The following is a 19657-nucleotide window of genomic DNA, read 5'->3' on the forward strand; positions in this document are numbered from 1 at the left end:
CTAATGTATATTGTTAGAGGTGTAGACAGTTCCATGCCAATAGTTTTTCTTAAGTAGTCACAGAATGACTTATAATGGTGCATGTATATATTCTCCCAGCCTATGTGATTGTGGTTAGATAAATTATAAATACAAGTGTAACAAGAACTTGAACTTTCCCTACTTCAAAAGAAGTCTAAACTTAGGAGTTCACGCAAGTGAGAAACGTCCACGGGAAAATATTAAGTACTGAGTTGACTGTAACTTGGGGTCGATGTGACCTAGGCACTAGATAGATGATAATTTTTTTGATTTTGCAGTTTGTGTTTATATTATATCCACTTCTAAATAAGACTTTATATACTCTGCTAAAAGTGTACCTATTATTCTGGGTAACTTTTCAGAACGGCTATCATGTGTACACAATAATACTATACCTGACCATTGTATTTCTAGTAGCGTTCATTTATTGACGGTATTCCCAGAGCGAGAAGGCTGCTATGATGTCTTCCATACACAGCACTGCAGGTAACCCGTGGTTCTACCATGGTGATGCAATGGGAAGATACTTACTAGAAGCAGCAGCACCTTTGTAAATCTATGCACCTCACTATCTCTCTCAAAACCTATTCTCGCCTTCATCTCTTTTTTATATAGACTACTATGGGCAGAAGCTGTAATCTTATCTCTCAGTAACTCTGAAAATCCATCTTATCTCTGCCTCTGTAAAGAGAGTCCTAAAGGTACCTTCACACTAAGCGACTTTGCAGCGAGAACGACGACGATCCGTGACGTTGCAGCGTCCTGGATAGCGATCTCGTTGTGTTTGACACGCAGCAGCGATCTGGATCCCGCTGTGATATCGCTGTTCGGAACTAGAAGTCCAGAACTTTATTTCGTCGCTGATCACCCGCTGTCCATCCCTGGATCGGCGTGTGTGACGCCGACCCAGCGATGTGTTCACTTGTAACCAGGGTAAATATCGGGTTACTAAGCGCAGGGCCGCGCTTAGTAACCCGATATTTACCCTGGTTACCATTGTAACCCTGTGGACGCCGGGGGACGTGACAGACATCAGAATGTGAGTATGTACTGTTTTTTTTTTTTACTTTTACAATGGTAACCAGGGTAAATATCGGGTTACTAAGCGCGGCCCTGCACTTAGTAACCCGATGTTTACCCTGGTTTCCCGGGTGCTGCAGGGGGACTTCGGCATCGTTGAAGACAGTTTCAACGATGCCGAAGTCGTTCCCCTGATCGTTGGTCGCTGGAGAGAGCTGTCTGTGTGACAGCTCCCCAGCGACCTAAACAGCGACGCTGCAGCGATCAGCTCGTTGTCTATATCGCTGCAGTGTCGCTGAGTGTGACGGTACCTTAAGACTGAAATAAGTGGTTAATGCAAATGAAATAGATAAGTAGAGAAAAAAATTGTTCTGTAATAAAATCAAGTGGATATAAAAGTCTGCACACCCCTGTTAAAATGGCGGGATTGATAAGATTATCTGAAGGAGAGATTGAGGCACCAATTGTAAAGCTTTTAACGTGTCTGCGAATTCAATACACTTCATATATGGATCTTTTCAGGGTGGTGCATAGTCATAGCATGCGATAATAGACCAAAAGGAAAAACAAAGAATTGCAGCACTCACACGATCCTTGAAGATATAGTCCTTTATTCCATTACATGGATAACATCCTAAGGTGCGGTTGTGCAGGTGACAGGGGAGATTAGCGGGTGAGACAAGAGACCTGACAGGTAAGAGCTCTTGTCTCACTTGTTAATCTCCCCTGTCACCTGCACAACCGCACCTTATTCCGTTACATGGATAACATCGTAAAGGACTACATCTTCAAGGATCGGGTCAGTGCTGCAATTCTTTTGTTCTTCCTTTTAGTTTTATAAGAATAATCTCAGCAACCTTCACCAGCGCACTTAATGAATTTGATGCATCTTACTACAGTGCAAAGTAACAAACAAAATTTATCCTATCCAAATTAAATAAGATGCTTTGCACAAAAAAAGAGCATGAACCGAACCTCCAAAAATCATACGTTGATCTAAAGCCGTTGGCAAAAATTAATATAACTGAACATGAGGTTCTTAGTTTAACATTCTGATCAGAGTGTATGAAGCCCACTGCCACTTCACGGCAAACCTCTTAGTGGGTCCTACCACCCTAACGGAGCGGAGCCGTGCGCCGACCACCGCCACAGCGGCAATGCACCAGCAGGGCAGACGGCCTGGTGCCCCACAGCGCCCATGCTGCAACACAGTCCCCATGACTCCAGACCCCACCAGCACAAAGCCACAGCCACAATGGCCACCACACAGCACCCACACCAAAATGAAAGAAGCACTGAAACTCATCTTCCTCCAGCTCTTCAATGAGAGCCAAAACGGACTAGACCCCTTTACTTTGCAGTCTCCTGCTAATTAAAATAATGGAATAAAGGACTACATCTTCAAGGATCGGGTGAGTGCTGCAATTCTTTTGTTCTTCCTTTTAGTTTTATAAGAATAATCTCAGCAACCTTCGCCTGCACACTTATTTAATTTGGATAGCATAAATTATGTTTGTTACTTTGCACTGTAGTAAGATGCATCGTATTCATTAAGAATCAAATCTTTCAAGTGCAGTGCGCAACCGCCAGAAATGTACGCCAGCCACTTTGTTGGGTAAGTTAAGTTTAATTTGTCGGGCGAGCTTGATTATATCCATATAATATAAACTCTAATATAAACTTTTTTAAAAGCAGTGGGAGCTGGCTGGGACTGGCATAAAAACAAAGAGAGGTGCACAATTTTGAGCTAGCAGTTTTTTACAAACATAATGGTGAAAACTGATTAATGAATCAAGTCCTAAGAGTTTTCTCTGGTTCACAATGACTTAATAATACAAACACTACCCGATATATGAAATATTAAAGGGAACCTGTCATCCCCCAGGGTCTATTAGGCGCGATCTACTTACATCACTTGATGTAAGTTCCAGGGCAGCATGCACGGTGCATGCCTGAGAAATAATTGCAGAGCGCAGGCGCCGGTGATGGCACAAGATAGAGAGGAGGGAGCATCCGGTGGGATGATGGACAACTACGAGGCACTTGAGTCAGAGAGAAATCATACCTCCCTGACGCAATACAGGTATGGCGCGAAATGTATAAAAAAGTGATTATTTCAGTGTTCCTAGGGATACTAAACATAAGAGCCACCTTCACAGAATGCAGCCTTAGTGCTGCTGAAGGTGGCTCTTTTACCTTAATAGGCCATAGGGGGGGTGACAGGTTCCCTTTAATATAAATTTTTGTAATATAACTTTTATCTTTAGGTTTGGTAGGTCCAAACAACCTGCTCAAGGTGTAACCCAGAGGTATATAACTATATGCCAAAGACTACCATTGCCTACCAATAATAACAATACATACCAAGCAGTGTATATAGATTTTCATATAGTATATAAACGGGCAGTTGACTGCTCTTTCAATATATTTTAAGGCTATAGCATAACAATGTATATGGGCCCAAAATATGCAAAAAGGACAGAAGTCTGGCTAATGATGCCTAATAAATCTTGTCTGAAAACACTATTTGTGTTTGATGTACTCTATTGTTTTAATTACTTTACAGATTATTGAGATTCCAGTAAATAGAAGTTCATTGTTCATATAGTCTAACAGAGGACTGGCCTTGTTGCCAATATAAGCCATTAGCTTGTACTGCCTCCTATTGGTGATAAGAAAAGTTTTTTTTCTGCTGTAGCATTGAATTACACCTTTCATTTTACCATACAAGGTACAGGAAAACTGGCAAAAAAATGATACACAGTCTTTCAGAAGAAAATAAAGTGCCTAGCGCTATATAACATTAACAAGATTCTAAATACTAAACGGAGGTGATAAAAAGTGCAAAAATAGACCCATACTAGAATATGCCTGTATCACAGCAATGGCGTCAGCACCAAGCCCATTTCGGTGTTGCCTTCTTCATGTGCATTGATACAGGCACATTCTGGAATGGGTCCACTTTTGCACTTTATATAATCCTGTTTGGTATTTATAATCATGCTATTGTTATGTAGCGCTAGGCACCTTGTCTTCTTCTGATAGGCTGTGGATTAATATTATAGTTATGCACTTTGAGTCTTATAACCTGATCCACATCTTTCTATACATGTTACACTGACAGCTGCACATCCACCATAGCAGCTGGTGTAGTATGAATACACATGGACTTACATCGCATCTTGTAAATACATCATTGTGCATTTATGTCCCATTCCTGTAGCACTGCACATTACATATTGTACTATATTGCCTGTATTTATCATCTCTGCCATATCGTCTTTTTGCCCAATGTGGTTTCCCATATCTTCGATTTTAAACATGTTATGAAATTAAAACAAATATTTTTTAATTTAACCCCTTCACACCCCAAGGGTGGTTTGCACATTAAAGGGCCACTGTCACCCCCCCCCCCCAGCCGTTATAAACTAAAAGAGCCACCTTGTGCAGCAGTAATGCTGCAGTCTAACAAGGTGGCTCTTTTAGTTTTTGATTCATTTATTACCTCAAAAAAGCGTTTTAAAAATTGGCCACACATACCAGATATTGTACCTGGAGGCGGTCCGAAGCGTCCTGTATGAATCCCCCAACTGCCGTCACTCTTCTCTTCAGGGGCGATGGTCCCCGCCCCCTGAGCGCTGTTATCTTCTGAAATCCGGCGCCTGCGCTGTGCGTGCCTGGGGCCTGCGCAGTGTTCATTGTCAGTGCGGCCACACTGTTGCGGAATCCCCCGCCCCGCACTGTTATTCATTATGCACAGTGCGGGGCTGGGGTTCCTGGGAAGGCAGGGGAGCGTCGGAGCTGGGGAGCGTCTAAACAGCGCAGTGCGCATGCCCAGGAACCCCAGCCCCGCACTGTGCATAATGAATAACAGTGCGGGGCGGGGATTCAGCAACAGTGTGGCCGCACTGACAATGAACACTGTGCAGGCCCCAGGCAGGCACGCACAGCGCAGGCGCCGGATTTCAGAAGATAACAGCGCTCAGGGGGCGGGTACCATCGCCCCTGAAGAGAAGAGTGACGGCAGTTGGGGGATTCATACAGGACGCTTCGGACTGCCTCCTGGTACAATATCTGGTATGTGTGGCCAATTTTTAAAACGCTTTTTTGAGGTAATAAATGAATCAAAAACTAAAAGAGCCACCTTGTTAGACTGCAGCATTACTGCTGCACAAGGTGGCTCTTTTAGTTTATAACGGCTGGGGGGGGGGGGGGTGACAGTGGCCCTTTAATGACCAGGCCAATTTTTACAATTCTGACCACTGTCCCTTTATGAGGTTATAACTCTGGAACTCTTCAACGGATCTTGGCGATTCTGACATTGTTTTCTCGTGACATATTGTACTTCATGTTAGTGGTAAAATTCATTCGATATAACTTGCGTTTATTTGTGAAAAAAAAAAGGAAATTTGGGGAAAATTTAGAAAATTTAGCAATTTTCCAACTTTGAATTGTTATGCCCTTAAATCACAGAGATATGTCACGCAAAATACTTAATAAGTAACATTTCCCACATGTCTACTTTACATCAGCACAATTTTGGAACCAAAATTTTTTTTTGTTAGGGAGTTATAAGGGTTAAAAGTTGACCAGAAATTTCTCATTTTTACAACACCATTTTTTTTTAGGGACCACATCTCATTTGAAGTCATTTTGAGGGGTCTATATGATAGAAAATAACCAAGTGTGACACCATTCTAAAAACTGCACCCCTCAAGGTGCTCAAAACCACATTCAAGAAGTTTATTAACCCTTCAGGTGTTTCACAGGAATTTTTGGAATGTTTAAATAAAAATGAACATTTAACTTTTTTTCACACAAAATTTATTTCAGCTCCAATTTGTTTTATTTTACCAAGGGTAACAGGAGAAAATGGACCCCAAAAGTTGTTGTACAATTTGTCCTGAGTACGCTGAAACCCAATATGTGGGGGTAAAATACTGTTTGGGCGCATGGCAGAGCTCGGAAGGAAAGGAGCGCCATTTGACTTTTCAATGCAAAATTGACTGGAATTGAGATGGGACGCCATGTTGCGTTTGTAGAGCCCCTGATGTGCCTAAACATTGAAACCCCCCACAAGTGACACCATTTTGGAAAGTAGACCCCCTAAGGAACTTATCTAGATGTGTGGTGAGCACTTTGACCCACCAAGTGCTTCACAGAAGTTTATAATGCAGAGCCGTAAAAATAAAAAATCATTTTTCCACAAAAATGATCTTTTTGCCCCCAATTTTTTATTTTCACAAGGGTAACAGGATAAATTGGACCCTAAAAGTTGTTGTGCAATTTGTCCTGAGTACGACGATACCCCATATGTGGGGTAAACCACTGTTTGGGCGCATAGCAGAGTTTAGAAGGGAAGGAGTGCCATTTTACTTTTCAATGCAAAATTGACTGGAACTAAGATGGGACGCCATGTTGCGTTTGGAGAGCCCCTGATGTGCCTATACATTGAAACCCCCCACAAGTGACACCATTTTGGAAAGTAGACCCCCTAAGGAACTTATCTAGATGTGTTTTGAGAGCTTTGAACCCCCAAGTGTTTCACTACAGTCTATAACGCAGAGCCGTGAAAATAAAAATTCTTTTTTTTTTTTCCACAAAAATGATTTTTTAGCCCCCAGTTTTGTATTTTCTCAAGGGTAACAGGATAAATTGGACCCTAAAAGTTGTTGTCCAATTTGCCCTGAATACGCTGATACCCCATATGTGGGGGGGAACCACTGTTTGGGCGCATGGCAGAGCTCGGAAGGGAAGGAGCGCCATTTGGAATGCAGACTTAGATGGATTGGTCTGCAGGCGTCACGTTGCATTTGCAGAGCCCCTGATGTACCCAAACAGTAGAAACCCCCCACAAGTGACCCCATATTGGAAACTAGACCTCCCAAGGAACTTATCTAGATGTGTTGTGAGAACTTTGAACCCCCAAGTGTTTCACTAAAGTTTACAACGCAGAGCCGTGAAAATAAAAAAAAATTTTTTTTCCCACAAAAATGATTTTTAGCCCCCCAAATTTTTATTTTCCCAAGGATAACAAGAGAACTTCGACCCCAAAAGTTGTTGTCCAATTTGTCCCGAGTACGCTGATACCCCATATGTTGGGGTAAACCCCTGTTTGGGTGCACGGGAGAGCTCGGAAGGGAAGGAGCACTGTTTTACTTTTTCAACGCAGAATTGGCTGGAATTGAGATCGGACGCCATGTTGCGTTTGGAGAGCCCCTGATGTGCCTAAACAGTGGAAACCCCCCAATTCTACCTGAAACCCTAATCCAAACACACCCCTAACCCTAATCCCAACGGTAACCCTAACCACACCCCTAACCCTGACACACCCCTAACTCTAATTCCAACCCTAATCCCAACCGTAAATGTAATCCAAACTCTAACCCTAACTTTAGCCCCAACCCTAACCCTAACTTTAGCCCCAACCCTAACCCTAACTTTAGCCCCAACCCTAGCCCCAACCCTAGCCCTAACCCTAGCCCTAACCCTAGCCCTAACCCTAGCCCTAATGGGAAAATGGAAATAAATACATTTTTTAAATTTTTTGCTAACTAAGGGGGTGATGAAGGGGGTTTGATTTAATTTTATAGCGGGTTTTTTAGCGGATTTTTATGATTGGCAGCCGTCACACACTGAAAGACGCTTTTTATTGCAAAAAATATTTTTTGCGTTACAACATTTTGAGACCTATAATTTTTCCATATTTTGGTACACAGAGTCATGTGAGGTCTTGTTTTTTGCGGGACGAGTTAAAGTTTTTATTGGTAACATTTTCGGACACGGGAGATTTTGTGATCGCTTTTTATTCCGATTTTTGTGAGGCAGAATGAACAAAAACCAGCTATTCATGAATTTCTTTTGAGGGAGGCGTTTATACCGTTCCACGTTTGGTAAAATTGATAAAGCAGTTTTATTCTTCGGGTCAGTACGATTACAGCGATATCTCATTTATATCATTTTTTAATGTTTTGGCGCTTTTATACGATAAAAGCTATTTTATAGAAAAAATAATTATTTTGGCATCGCTTTATTCTGAGGACTATAACTTTTTTATTTTTTTGCTTATGATGCTGTATGGCGGCTCGTTTTTTGCAGGACAAGATGACGTTTTCAGCGGTACCATGGTTATTTATATCAGTCTTTTTGATCGCGTGTTATTCCACTTTTTGTTCGGCGGTATGATAATAAAGCGTTGTTTTTTGGCTCGTTTTTTTCTTTTCTTACGGTGTTCACTGAAGGGGTTAACTAGTGGGACAGTTTTATAGGTTGGGTCATTACGGACGCGGCGGTACTAAATATGTGTACTTTTATTGTTTTTGTTTTTGTTTTTTTAGATAAAGAAATGTATTTATGGGAATAATATATATATATATATATTTTCTTTATTTAGGAATGTTTTTTTTAATTTTTTTTTACACATATGGAATTTTTTTTTTTCTTTTTTACTTTGTCCCAGGGGGGGACATCACAGATAGCCGATCTGACAGTTTGCACAGCACTCTGTCAGATCGGCGATCTTACTTTCATCGGAGCAGGCTGCTCTGCAGCCTGCTCCGGACCCGTAAGTACTCCCTGCAGGACCCGGATGCAGCCCCGCGGCCATTTTGGATCTGGGGACTGCAGGGAGGAGACGCTCGGTACAAGGTGAGTACATTGCCTTGTACCGATCGTCTCAGGGAAGCACGCAGGGAGCCCCCTCCCTGCGCGATGCTTCCCTGTACCGCCGGTACACCACGATCATGTTTGATCGCGGTGTGCCGGGGGTTAATGTGCCGGGGGCGGTCCGTGACTGCTCCTGGCACATAGTGCCGGATGTCAGCTGCGATAGGCAGCTGACACCCGGCCGCGATCGGCTGCGCTCCCCCTGTGAGCGCGGCCGATCGTATATTACGTACTATCCCGTCGGTGGTCATACGGGCCCACCCCACCTCGACGGGATAGTACGTCAGATGTCAGAAAGGGGTTAAAGGGAACCTGTCATATCCTTTAATGCTATTAAACTGCATCCAATGTGTCATGTTAGTGATTCACATTGCATCATTAACATGTTTGTCTCTAGCAAAACTTCCCAGTATTTAGCGCAAAAGTCACTGTAGGGGCAGAGGCCCTGATTCCAGCGATGTGTCACTTACTGGGCAGCTTGCTGTCATTTTTTACATAATCACTGTTTTATCTGTTGCAGATCTAGCAGTTCTCTGAATGCTGAGCTCTGTATAAACCCTGCCCACACCATTGGTTGGCAGCTTTCTGCCTATACACAGTGCACACAAAAGCTCCCAATCACTGGTAGAGCGGTGCTATACAGAGCTCACGAGTATGCTTGACTACCTGGCAGCATTTTGTAGTCCACCAACGATAATGTCCTGATGCTAAAACAATGATTTTATAAAAACTACAGTAAGCAGCCCATTGCTGGAATCAGGGTCTATGTACTTATATCATGCCCCGATTAGGTGGCACAAACCCGATGACAGATTCCCTTTAAAGGAGTTGCCGTGAGTTTGTAAGTTTTTCCCTATTCATAAGATTGGGCAGCACGGTGGCTCAGTGGTTAGCACTGCAGCATTGCAGCGCTGGAGCCTTGTGATCAAATCCCACCAATGACAACATCTGCAAGGAGTCTTTATGTTCTCCCCGTGTTTGCGTGGGTTTCCTCCAGGTTCTTCCGGTTTCCTCCCACATTCCAAAGACATACTGATAGGGAATTTAGATTGTGAGCCCCATCGGGGACAGCGATGATAATGTGTGCAAAACTGTAAAGCGCTGCAGAATATGTTAGCTCTATAGATAAAAAAATAAATAAATAAATAAAGATAAGGGATAACTTTCCGAATGCTGGGGGTTCTACTGCTGCTCCCTAGAACTGAGGCTCTGAAGTGCTCTGTGTGAGTGAAATGGTGGGAAAACATGCTCACTGCCGCTCAGATTAGTAACGAAGACCATCCAAGCACTGTGCTTTCTGGGGACCCAGTTCTGAGGATCGGTGCAGGTCCTAATGGTCAGACCTTCATCGATTTTGATATTATCCCCTGTCCTTTTGACACCTGATAACTTCCAAACTTGTGATAGCCCCTTTAATTCCATTGCAATTCCTACGACAGTACTGAAAAATGGAGCTTACAACATACACATGTACTCCGCCTTTAACTGTACTATTTGTAAATAAACGTGAAAATAAAAAGGTATAAAATTGTGTCAAAATGCATTTTTTAAAGGTCTTTTGCAGAGTCCAAATACCTGGTAGTTTCAAAAGACTTGTAGTGGGAATACTTGTGTCATTAGCATTAACCTGCACGCTTTTTGAAGCCTTTCTCTTTTAACATGCTATATGTACACTCACCGGCCACTTTATTAGGTACACCATGCTAGTAACGGGTTGGACCCCCTTTTGCCTTCAGAACTGCCTCAATTCTTCGTGGCATAGATTCAACAAGGTGCTGGAAGCATTCCTCAGAGATTTTGGTCCATATTGACATGATGGCATCACACAGTTGCCGCAGATTTGTCGGCTGCACATCCCAAAGATGCTCCATACAAGGCAGGATGGATCCATGCTTTCATGTTGTTTACGCCAAATTCTGACCCTACCATCCGAATGTCGCAGCAGAAATCGAGACTCATCAGACCAAGCAACGTTTTTCCAATCTTCTACTGTCCAATTTCGATGAGCTTGTACAAATTGTAGCCTCAGTTTCCTGTTCTTAGCTGAAAGGAGTGGTACCCGGTGTGGTCTTCTGCTGCTGTAGCCCATCTGCCTCAAAGTTCGACGCACTGTGCGTTCAGAGATGCTCTTAGGCCTACCTTGGTTGTAACGGGTGGCGATTTGAGTCACTGTTGCCTTTCTGTCAGCTCGAACCAGTCTGCCCATTCTCCTCTGACCTCAGGCATCAACAAGGCATTTCCGCCCACAGAACTGCCGCTCACTGAATTTTTTTTCTTTTTCGGACCATTCTCTGTAAACCCTAGAGATGGTTGTGCGTGAAAATCCCAGTAGATCAGCAGTTTCTGAAATACTCAGACCAGCCCTTCTGGCACCAACAACCATGCCACGTTCAAAGGCACTCAAATCACCTTTCTTCCCCATACTGATGCTCGGTTTGAACTGCAGGAGATTGTCTTGACCATGTCTACATGCCTAAATGCACTGAGTTGCCGCCATGTGATTGGCTGATTAGAAATTAAGTGTTAACAAGAAGTTGGACAGGTGTACCTAATAAAGTGGCCAGTGAGTGTATATCTGTCTATTCACCGTTATCCTGAAGAAGATTCCAATGGGATTGTCCACCCAATGTGTTTTTTTTCCCAAATCATTGTTGTAATTCTGTTTCATTAAAAATGTTACACCGCTGCTTGCCTTCTATAACCTCTGTATTGCGCTGTCTATCAATGCGTGCAGAATGAGTTAACTCTGAATCCATCAGTGAGCTCATTCTGATGAACAGTAACTTATCTGTCTTTTATTGAGCTCTTCTCAGCTGATTTAAAACCATAGACAACATCAAAGTTCAATGTGCAGGAAGGCAAAGAGCCCAAATAGTGCCACATTTTTAATAAAACCAAATTGCTAAAATTTATGTTTCACCACAAATTCATGCATTTAAGTTAAAAAAAAAAAAAAAAAGGTTCCCCATAGGAGAAAAAAACAAACAAAAAAAGAGTGAAGGTCCCCTTTACAATTAACGTATAGTACGACTAAGATTTGGCTGAGCACATGACCGTGTTCAGCTGCTTGTCATATTAAACAGTTTTGCAGAATTGCCCAGGAACTCACAAATGTCATTTATATCTTTTATCTAAACTGTCACAATAAAATTGAATAAACATAAGCGGGCCAGGTAAAATTACAATTTGTTTGTTAAAGGTGCCATCTTATTTAGCTTCTGCCGGTGTGCAAATAGCATTGGTTTCAGAGGGTAAAGCCAACATTATAAATGTAATGTTTGGGTTACTATGTATCTAATGGTTGTAATAAAATGTGACATTTTGCTATCCCGCTTCTCATATAAATGCTATGATTATATATGCTGGAACAATAAATTAAAGCAATATTATGTTACCTCGCTGTAGTAGACATCCAGTACCCCAGCATCTTCCTTCATGGCTGCCTCCTCGTCAATATTTGGTGTGATCTTCTTGAATACAGAACAGCCACTATGAAAAAGTTCTAATAAAAAAAATATGGTTAAATCAGGATTATTCCATTCACTAAGGATATTATTCACCCGCTCTATAATATGCCTCCAGCATCGTGATAGCAGTCTATTTAGAACGTCACAAAACCCTTCTTGTGATTTTTACTATAGGGTTTGTCTTATGAAGAAACCCCGCTCTATTGGCCCTATTAGGGTACATAGATTGCGAAGGTCCATTTTCCAAGGACTAGAATAGGGAACTAAAATGTGCAGTCCTGGCAAATTTTAGTACAACAAGGACAGTAATTAATTTTCCCTAGATGTCTGCCAAATCTTACCCCTTTATTAATTATCTAATTATTAAAGACAGGAAGGAAAAACTGGCATTCAGAAACGCAAAACTTACTTTTTCTGTAGAGGAATTCAGCAACCAGGGCAGCTACATGGATGCAACACATTGCAGCCTAGAAAAAAAAAATAATAATATCATTTGCTTTTTCTTCACATGTTTACCGTAATTTCAGATAGACATTTATTTCCTCAAATGTAACAAGATCCAGATAGTAATCAAACTAATACATATACCAACACCATTTATATCACGTTTTTCCCATTAATGTGTGTGCACTGATCTAAATACATGGTTCACACTTCAGAACGATCAATATTTACAGCAGGGTATTACCCAAATGTGGATTTCACCATAGTAATTACAAAGTGCTATATTTCTTGTAAAAGAAGATATTCTATGTCTAAAATTCATATAACAACAGGTTAAAATGGAAGGGTGATGAAAAAGGAGAAAAGAAGGGACGCTAATCCAAGGTATAAATGTGATCTAGGTAAGCCAATATATATACAGACAATCAAGTGCAAACATTTGTAAAAACTAATTTGGAATCCATTTTTATCTAAGATTATGGTATCCTTTGTTAATAACTGGCCTTGTGAATCACCAGGGTTTATATATTCCAAAACTACTTAATCAAAATAATCATAATAAGGTCTGTATGTTATAAGTTGCTAGGAAAATCAGCTATGGGACTAGTTACAACCACCAGCTCACAGGCTCAGGTAATGAGGAAATAGTAACTACAGGTTAGTGCTAGGTAAGATACTACCGGTAGTAATTTCCTATTACCCAACTATTTAACCTGGTATGCGGTGACAGTAACAAAATACTGACAGTCCCAATCCAGCAAACCTATATAAGAAAAGTCATTACCTGTCAGTGTGGATCGCTAAGGAAAACGATGGCGTCCCTCTACCCAGACGCGCATTTCTGGGCAGAGAGACGCCTTCTTTTCGCCTTTTTTCAGCACTCTTCTATTTTAACCTATTTTATATGACTTGCATAAGCAAAATATTTAGTTTTACAAAAAATATAGCACTTCGTTATTACCATAGTGAAATTCATATTTAGGTAGTTCTCTGCGGTAAATATACCAACACTAACCAGCCGCTGTAAAGAAGCAGAGGCGCTGCCATTGGATAAATGGTTCCAATCTCAGAGGAAACCTAGAACTTCACATTGGGATATTTGAGATAAAACTAATTTAAGATATTGTCTACGTTTATAAAATACTGAAGGGATTTATACTATATATGACCAATAAATGCTTACAGATTGCATTAGATCAATGGTTACTGAATTTTGATGGTTAACTTTCTACCCTTTTTTGTGTTTAAAGGGTTATTCTCATATTTACAAGTATTTTCCTATCCAAGGCATAGGGGATGACTTTCTGTCATAATCAAAGGGATCGTCATTCTGGGCACCCCTGACTGACATGATCGCAGGGTGCTGATGGGTTCCACGGCAGCCAAAGGCCTGCATAATGGGCTTGACCAGTCTATATTGAAAAGTCTGCAGTCAATTTGTGTGACTGCAGACTCATGCCTCCCCCTCAGCGCACACACTGTGCTTCAAGGATTCGCTGGTTGCTGAGCCGGGAACGGAGGGTACATATGCGTTATACATACTCCCGGCCAGGGACCGATTAGTGGACATGCACTTTTTTTATGCACAATCAGCACTTTTTGGATTATATTATATGCGCTATTTTGCACGCTTTTTAGCAGCATTTTTTATTATCAACTTTTTTGCACTTAGTATTTATCTATGTGGACTAGGATTTCAATTTGGTTAGAAGATGAACTAAGGTCTCCCTAGACTGCTATTGGCTTTGCAGCCTCTAATTTTGGCATTTAATTTTCTATTTTTTCTGGAATGTTTTAATTTTAATCATGTGTCATAATAAAAACTTTTTTACTAATCTTTCACTTTTGTACCTAAGCTCTTTTTTTCTTGGAAGTAAATCATACTTTAGAGTTGTGTACATTATTTGTGCTATTTGGTTTCTGTATATTAGTGGGCATGGCCGTCCAGTGGGTGCAGCCTCGCTCAATAAAAGTGTAATGAACGAAGCGGCGCCCACTGGACTGTCTCTGGCCAGGAGTATGTATAACTCATACATATCCCTCGGTTCCTGGTCTGAAACCGGCGAATCCCCGCAATGCACGGGGACTGGACAACCCTTGTAAGGTCCAAAAGGAAACCATGTTGACACCCCTATGAAGGCAAGACAAAGGCTGGGCTTCATAGGAGACCATCATCTATTCTATATACTACAATACCATGGTATTTCAGTACATAGAATAAGCAATCAGATTTTGCTAAATCATTTTTACCGCACAATGTATGTTGCAAAAACAAAACCCACAAAACTATGCCATTTTATTTGCCAATTCATGGCACTTTGATGATTTTCAGCACACTATATGAATGGTGAAGGAATGCTACTACTCATTCCGCAAAAAAATTAATCATCATAAGTCTATGTGAATGAAAAAATAAAACCGTTATTACTCTTGAAAGGAGGGGAAAAAAGAAATAAAAGGCATAAAATGAAAATGGGTCAATATGGGAGAAGGCTTAAAAATCTTTTAAACCGTCCTGAAATACATATCAATGCCACACACTTGCCTTAATTTTAGGCCATAAATTAGGTCTGTAACCGATTTTTGCAGAATATAGATGATGAACCCGTACATGACATTTCTGTATTTCATACAATACGTGGTCAGAATATGCAATGGAAGTTGTAAAAAAATGAAGTCACATTAACAAATCATAGAACCACACAACACAAAGTTTCCAAAAGTCACCAACCTCCGAATAGTCTCCATTCTTCACATGGATCTTGGCCATACTCTCCAGCCAGGTTTTTCTAAGCTCAGGTGTGCTAGCATACGACTTGGCCAAGCTATACTGTAGGTCTATCAACATCTCAGGATCTCGTTCATGTTCCTTCATCTGAGCTGTTGCCATGATTACTGTACGGATTCTCTTTGTCAGATCTTTCACTTCTGAGGGAAACGCTATTGACTGCTTTATGGAACATTAGGAAATGGAAAAAATGTAGATGAGCAACACTTATATTTATGAAGAGATAAAAGGTTGATTCCAGCACATCCACTCAGGTAGAATAAAATCATCTTGTATTAGAACAATTTAAAAATATTTAAAATAAGAGGGAAAACCCTCCAAGCCTTACGCGTTTCGGACACACTTCAGCGCCCTTAGTCATAGGAAGTATGCAAATGTTTAATCTATTAGAGGTTTCTACCCTTTCTTTCTACAAATAAGTGATAGAAGAAAAAAATGTTCAAAAGCAACAAATTCTTGTAGATTCTTGTAAGCAAACCATGTAATAATACAAGAATCTTCATTACACTTCTGTAGCTCTTCAGTTCAGCATAGTCCATTTCTTACCTGAGTTTTTAGTTTTGGGTATTACCATATACACTCACCGGCCACTTTATTAGGTACACCTGTCCAACTTCTTGTTAACACTTAATTTCTAATCAGCCAATCACATGGCGGCAACTCAGTGCATTTAGGCATGTAGACATGGTCAAGACAATCTCCTGCAGTTCAAACCGAGCATCAGTATGGGGAAGAAAGGTGATTTGAGTGCCTTTGAACGTGGCATGGTTGTTGGTGCCAGAAGGGCTGGTCTGAGTATTTCAGAAACTGCTGATCTACTGGGATTTTCACGCACAACCATCTCTAGGGTTTACAGAGAATGGTCCGAAAAAGAAAAAAAATCCAGTGAGCGGCAGTTCTGTGGGCGGAAATGCCTTGTTGATGCCAGAGGTCAGAGGAGAATGGGCAGACTGGTTCGAGCTGATAGAAAGGCAACAGTGACTCAAATCGCCACCCGTTACAACCAAGGTAGGCCTAAGAGCATCTATGAACGCACAGTGCGTCGAACTTTGAGGCAGATGGGCTACAGCAGCAGAAGACCACACCGGGTACCACTCCTTTCAGCTAAGAACAGGAAACTGAGGCTACAATTTGTACAAGCTCATCGAAATTGGACAGTAGAAGATTGGAAAAACGTTGCTTGGTCTGATGAGTCTCGATTTCTGCTGCGACATTCGGATGGTAGGGTCAGAATTTGGCGTAAACAACATGAAAGCATGGATCCATCCTGCCTTGTATGGAGCATCTTTGGGATGTGCAGCCGACAAATCTGCGGCAACTGTGTGATGCCATCATGTCAATATGGACCAAAATCTCTGAGGAATGCTTCCAGCACCTTGTTGAATCTATGCCACGAAGAATTGAGGCAGTTCTGAAGGCAAAAGGGGGTCCAACCCGTTACTAGCATGGCGTACCTAATAAAGTGGCCGGTGAGTGTATATACACGAGTATAAGCAATATAAGCAGAGTTTTTGAGCACATTTTTTTGTGCTGAAAAAAAACCCCTCTGTTTATATTTGAGTGAGGGTCCCAGAAGAGAGAGGGGGAGCGGCAGCGGCGGAGCACTGGGTCAGAAGAAGAATGAGCCGGCCGCTGCGCCTAAAGCCTGCGCCCGCTACTAAAGAGAAATTAATATTCACTGCGCAGGCACTATAAGTCAATAGTTATTTCCATAGTTAGAGAAGGTTTTTAAATTTTTTTGTTGTGATGTTTCAAGTATTCTAATAATAATAATAATAATAATAATAAAAAATCTGGAAAGATTGAGTCCATATGTGTCCACAATGTGAGTCAACTGAAAAAAAAAATCAGCACTTCTGATAAGTTGTCTAACTACCATCCAAAGTTTCAGTTGAACTTTTGATTACTGCTTTATCCATTATTGCTTACAACTAACTACAAACAATAAGGGTAAGGTAACATGGGGCAGCTGAATTGTATACAAGCGCAGACGATTGTTTCACCTACAAAACCACATTACTATACAATCAAATGATTATAGAATCCTAGAATGGTAGAGTTGGAAGAGACCTACTGGGTCATCTGGTCCAACCCTCTGCTCAAAGCAGGATTCACTAAATCAACCCAGACAGATGTCTGTCCAGCCTCTGTTTGAAGACTTCCATTGAAGTAGAACTCACCACCTCTCGTGGCAACCTGTTCCACTCTTTGCAAATGAAGCAATTTATAATAAAGTAAATGAATAAATATCAGGAAACATACCTTCATTGCTTTGTCACTGTTTGCAAAATTGTTAATAATAGAAAGTGATTCCTGGAACCTGGATCCTCCACTAAGAGCCACGTCCGCAATCAGCTGACTTACAGCAATTATGATCTAGAGAAAACAGTGCTTTCTTGTAAGAAATATTACCTGGTATCTGACAATCCTGAAGCCCATTACGGGACACTTTTATTATAACCAGTCTAGACAAACAAAACTATCTGTAACCATTTACTGTGCTGAACCTATTGAAACCACTGCATGAATACGAGTGTACTGTATCCTCCTGGGTTGTACGCACTGGGGGTACACAACACAGATTTTGGAAATGTATCATTACATTTCTTCTTGTTAGACAGAGGGGGCTGTCAGATGTCTACCAAGTTGGCGGGCTACTATATGACACTTAGCTCGTTGGTCTGCGATTTGGATCTGGATAAAACGGTCTATAGAATGAAGACTGCACATAATTTGGAAAACAAGCCTACCGATGGAGATAATGCAATTAGGGATACAACCACTTCCCAAATATTGACTAAAGGAACTTCAAAGTGAGAACTTTAAGGGAGAAGTAAAATGGTCTATACAAATAAAGTTTCGAAACACCTTGCATGACAAGAAGAATGTTTTAATCACTTTGTAAAACACTGCAGTAATCACATCTCAACAAAGTAAAAGTTCTTTGGTATTGTACCGTTACTCGCACAAATATCATGCCATGTCAGTAAGTTCCTGCCCAGGCATTAGTAGCCTCTTAAAGCTTTATAGATCTCTCACGGGAATGTCTTTTCTTCTCGACATCGTTAGCCTTGAGAATGACTGACTACTTCCTGGGATCGGAAAGGAGTGACCGCTAAAAACCACATCTTTCTAGGAACATGTCCATTAGCATAACCTGGGATTAGATTTAACTTTAATTGACGTCTAAATTGTTCAGACCAGTCTATTTAATTTCTAGATGATTGATGGGTTCCATAAACTGAACATTAATGAGGCTACGATTGTCAAACTAAGTGATCTTGGATGATGGTTTAGAACAAACTTTCTTCTGTATCTTACTTCAGGATACTCAAGAAATGTTAAAAAATACTTAGTCCCAATGATTCTGCTACCTACAATTACAGGCTGCAGCCAATCAGTGCTGTTATTGAGGACAAAATTGCTAATGCAAATGATTTAGAATGAACTATAATGCAGGCACCTGAAGCTTAATCTTTTTTTTGCATAACTGGACGTTCATTTTAAAGTCTTTTTTTTAGAACTTGACTTATTTATGTTATAATTTTCCATATGAATGCTAAAAGAAAATCCTCTAAAATCCTGATGATCCTGCAGCTTGATTACAAGAGTGAGTCTACCCAACAAGACACTGATCCCATGTCCAAATTATCTTACAAGATAAACATGACATCACTTCATGCTTCTTACTTGTACTAATAAAAATTGCCAGGAAGCTTTTTCCATATAGGAACTTATATAACTTATCTTGAAATGGAGAGTGACGTGGCTGCCACTTTTTTTTTTTTACACACTTGCCTGTAAATGTGTTCTGAGAAATGTCCGTTTCTTGGTGAACTCAAAATTGTTCCTCATGAGAAGATACAGAATAGCTGAAGCTTCGTTTCTGGTGGAGCTGAGCTTAGATGTGCAGCATTTGAGAACCTCATAGCAAAGCGCTGCACACATATTGACTCTTCCTTTGAAGAAGGCTGAGGGAAACTTTAACAACAGAGAAAGAAGAGTTTAGACAGTAATAGGTAAGACATTGAAAAGACATGAGTAGTTACACTGTTAGATGCAGAGCTGATCCAATACAGCAGTGCTCGTCTTAAACACTGGCAAGTTAATTTTTTATTACACAATTTTACCAAAAACTTTTTTCATAGAACTCTAGTTTTGATAAAAAGAACTGTCAACAGTGCTATATTTTATGATCTTTACCAAGAAGGCATGGCTAAACAGGATGCTCTGAGGCGTGTCTTTAGGCTCC

General features: G+C 40.9%; 1 protein-coding gene across 5 annotated transcripts in view; it reads right to left on the bottom strand.

Annotated features, from left to right (window-relative positions):
• DOCK11 (dedicator of cytokinesis 11) overlaps positions 1 to 19657 on the bottom strand; it is a 395594-nt gene that overhangs the window by 114050 nt on the left and 261887 nt on the right. For 3 of the 5 annotated variants that reach the window (XM_077285359.1, XM_077285357.1, XM_077285360.1), the window contains 5 exons: positions 19204 to 19386; positions 17668 to 17781; positions 15349 to 15567; positions 12583 to 12640; positions 12102 to 12208 (listed from right to left, as the gene is read on the bottom strand). In XM_077285359.1, the coding sequence (XP_077141474.1) occupies positions 12102 to 12208; positions 12583 to 12640; positions 15349 to 15567; positions 17668 to 17781; positions 19204 to 19386 (681 nt within the window). The remainder of the gene's footprint in view (positions 1 to 12101; positions 12209 to 12582; positions 12641 to 15348; positions 15568 to 17667; positions 17782 to 19203; positions 19387 to 19657) is intronic. The other 2 variants (XM_077285361.1, XM_077285358.1) reach the window with 1 other exon arrangement.

This window comes from Ranitomeya variabilis, chromosome 2, assembly GCF_051348905.1.
Source record: "Ranitomeya variabilis isolate aRanVar5 chromosome 2, aRanVar5.hap1, whole genome shotgun sequence".
Lineage (NCBI taxonomy): Eukaryota > Metazoa > Chordata > Amphibia > Anura > Dendrobatidae > Ranitomeya > Ranitomeya variabilis.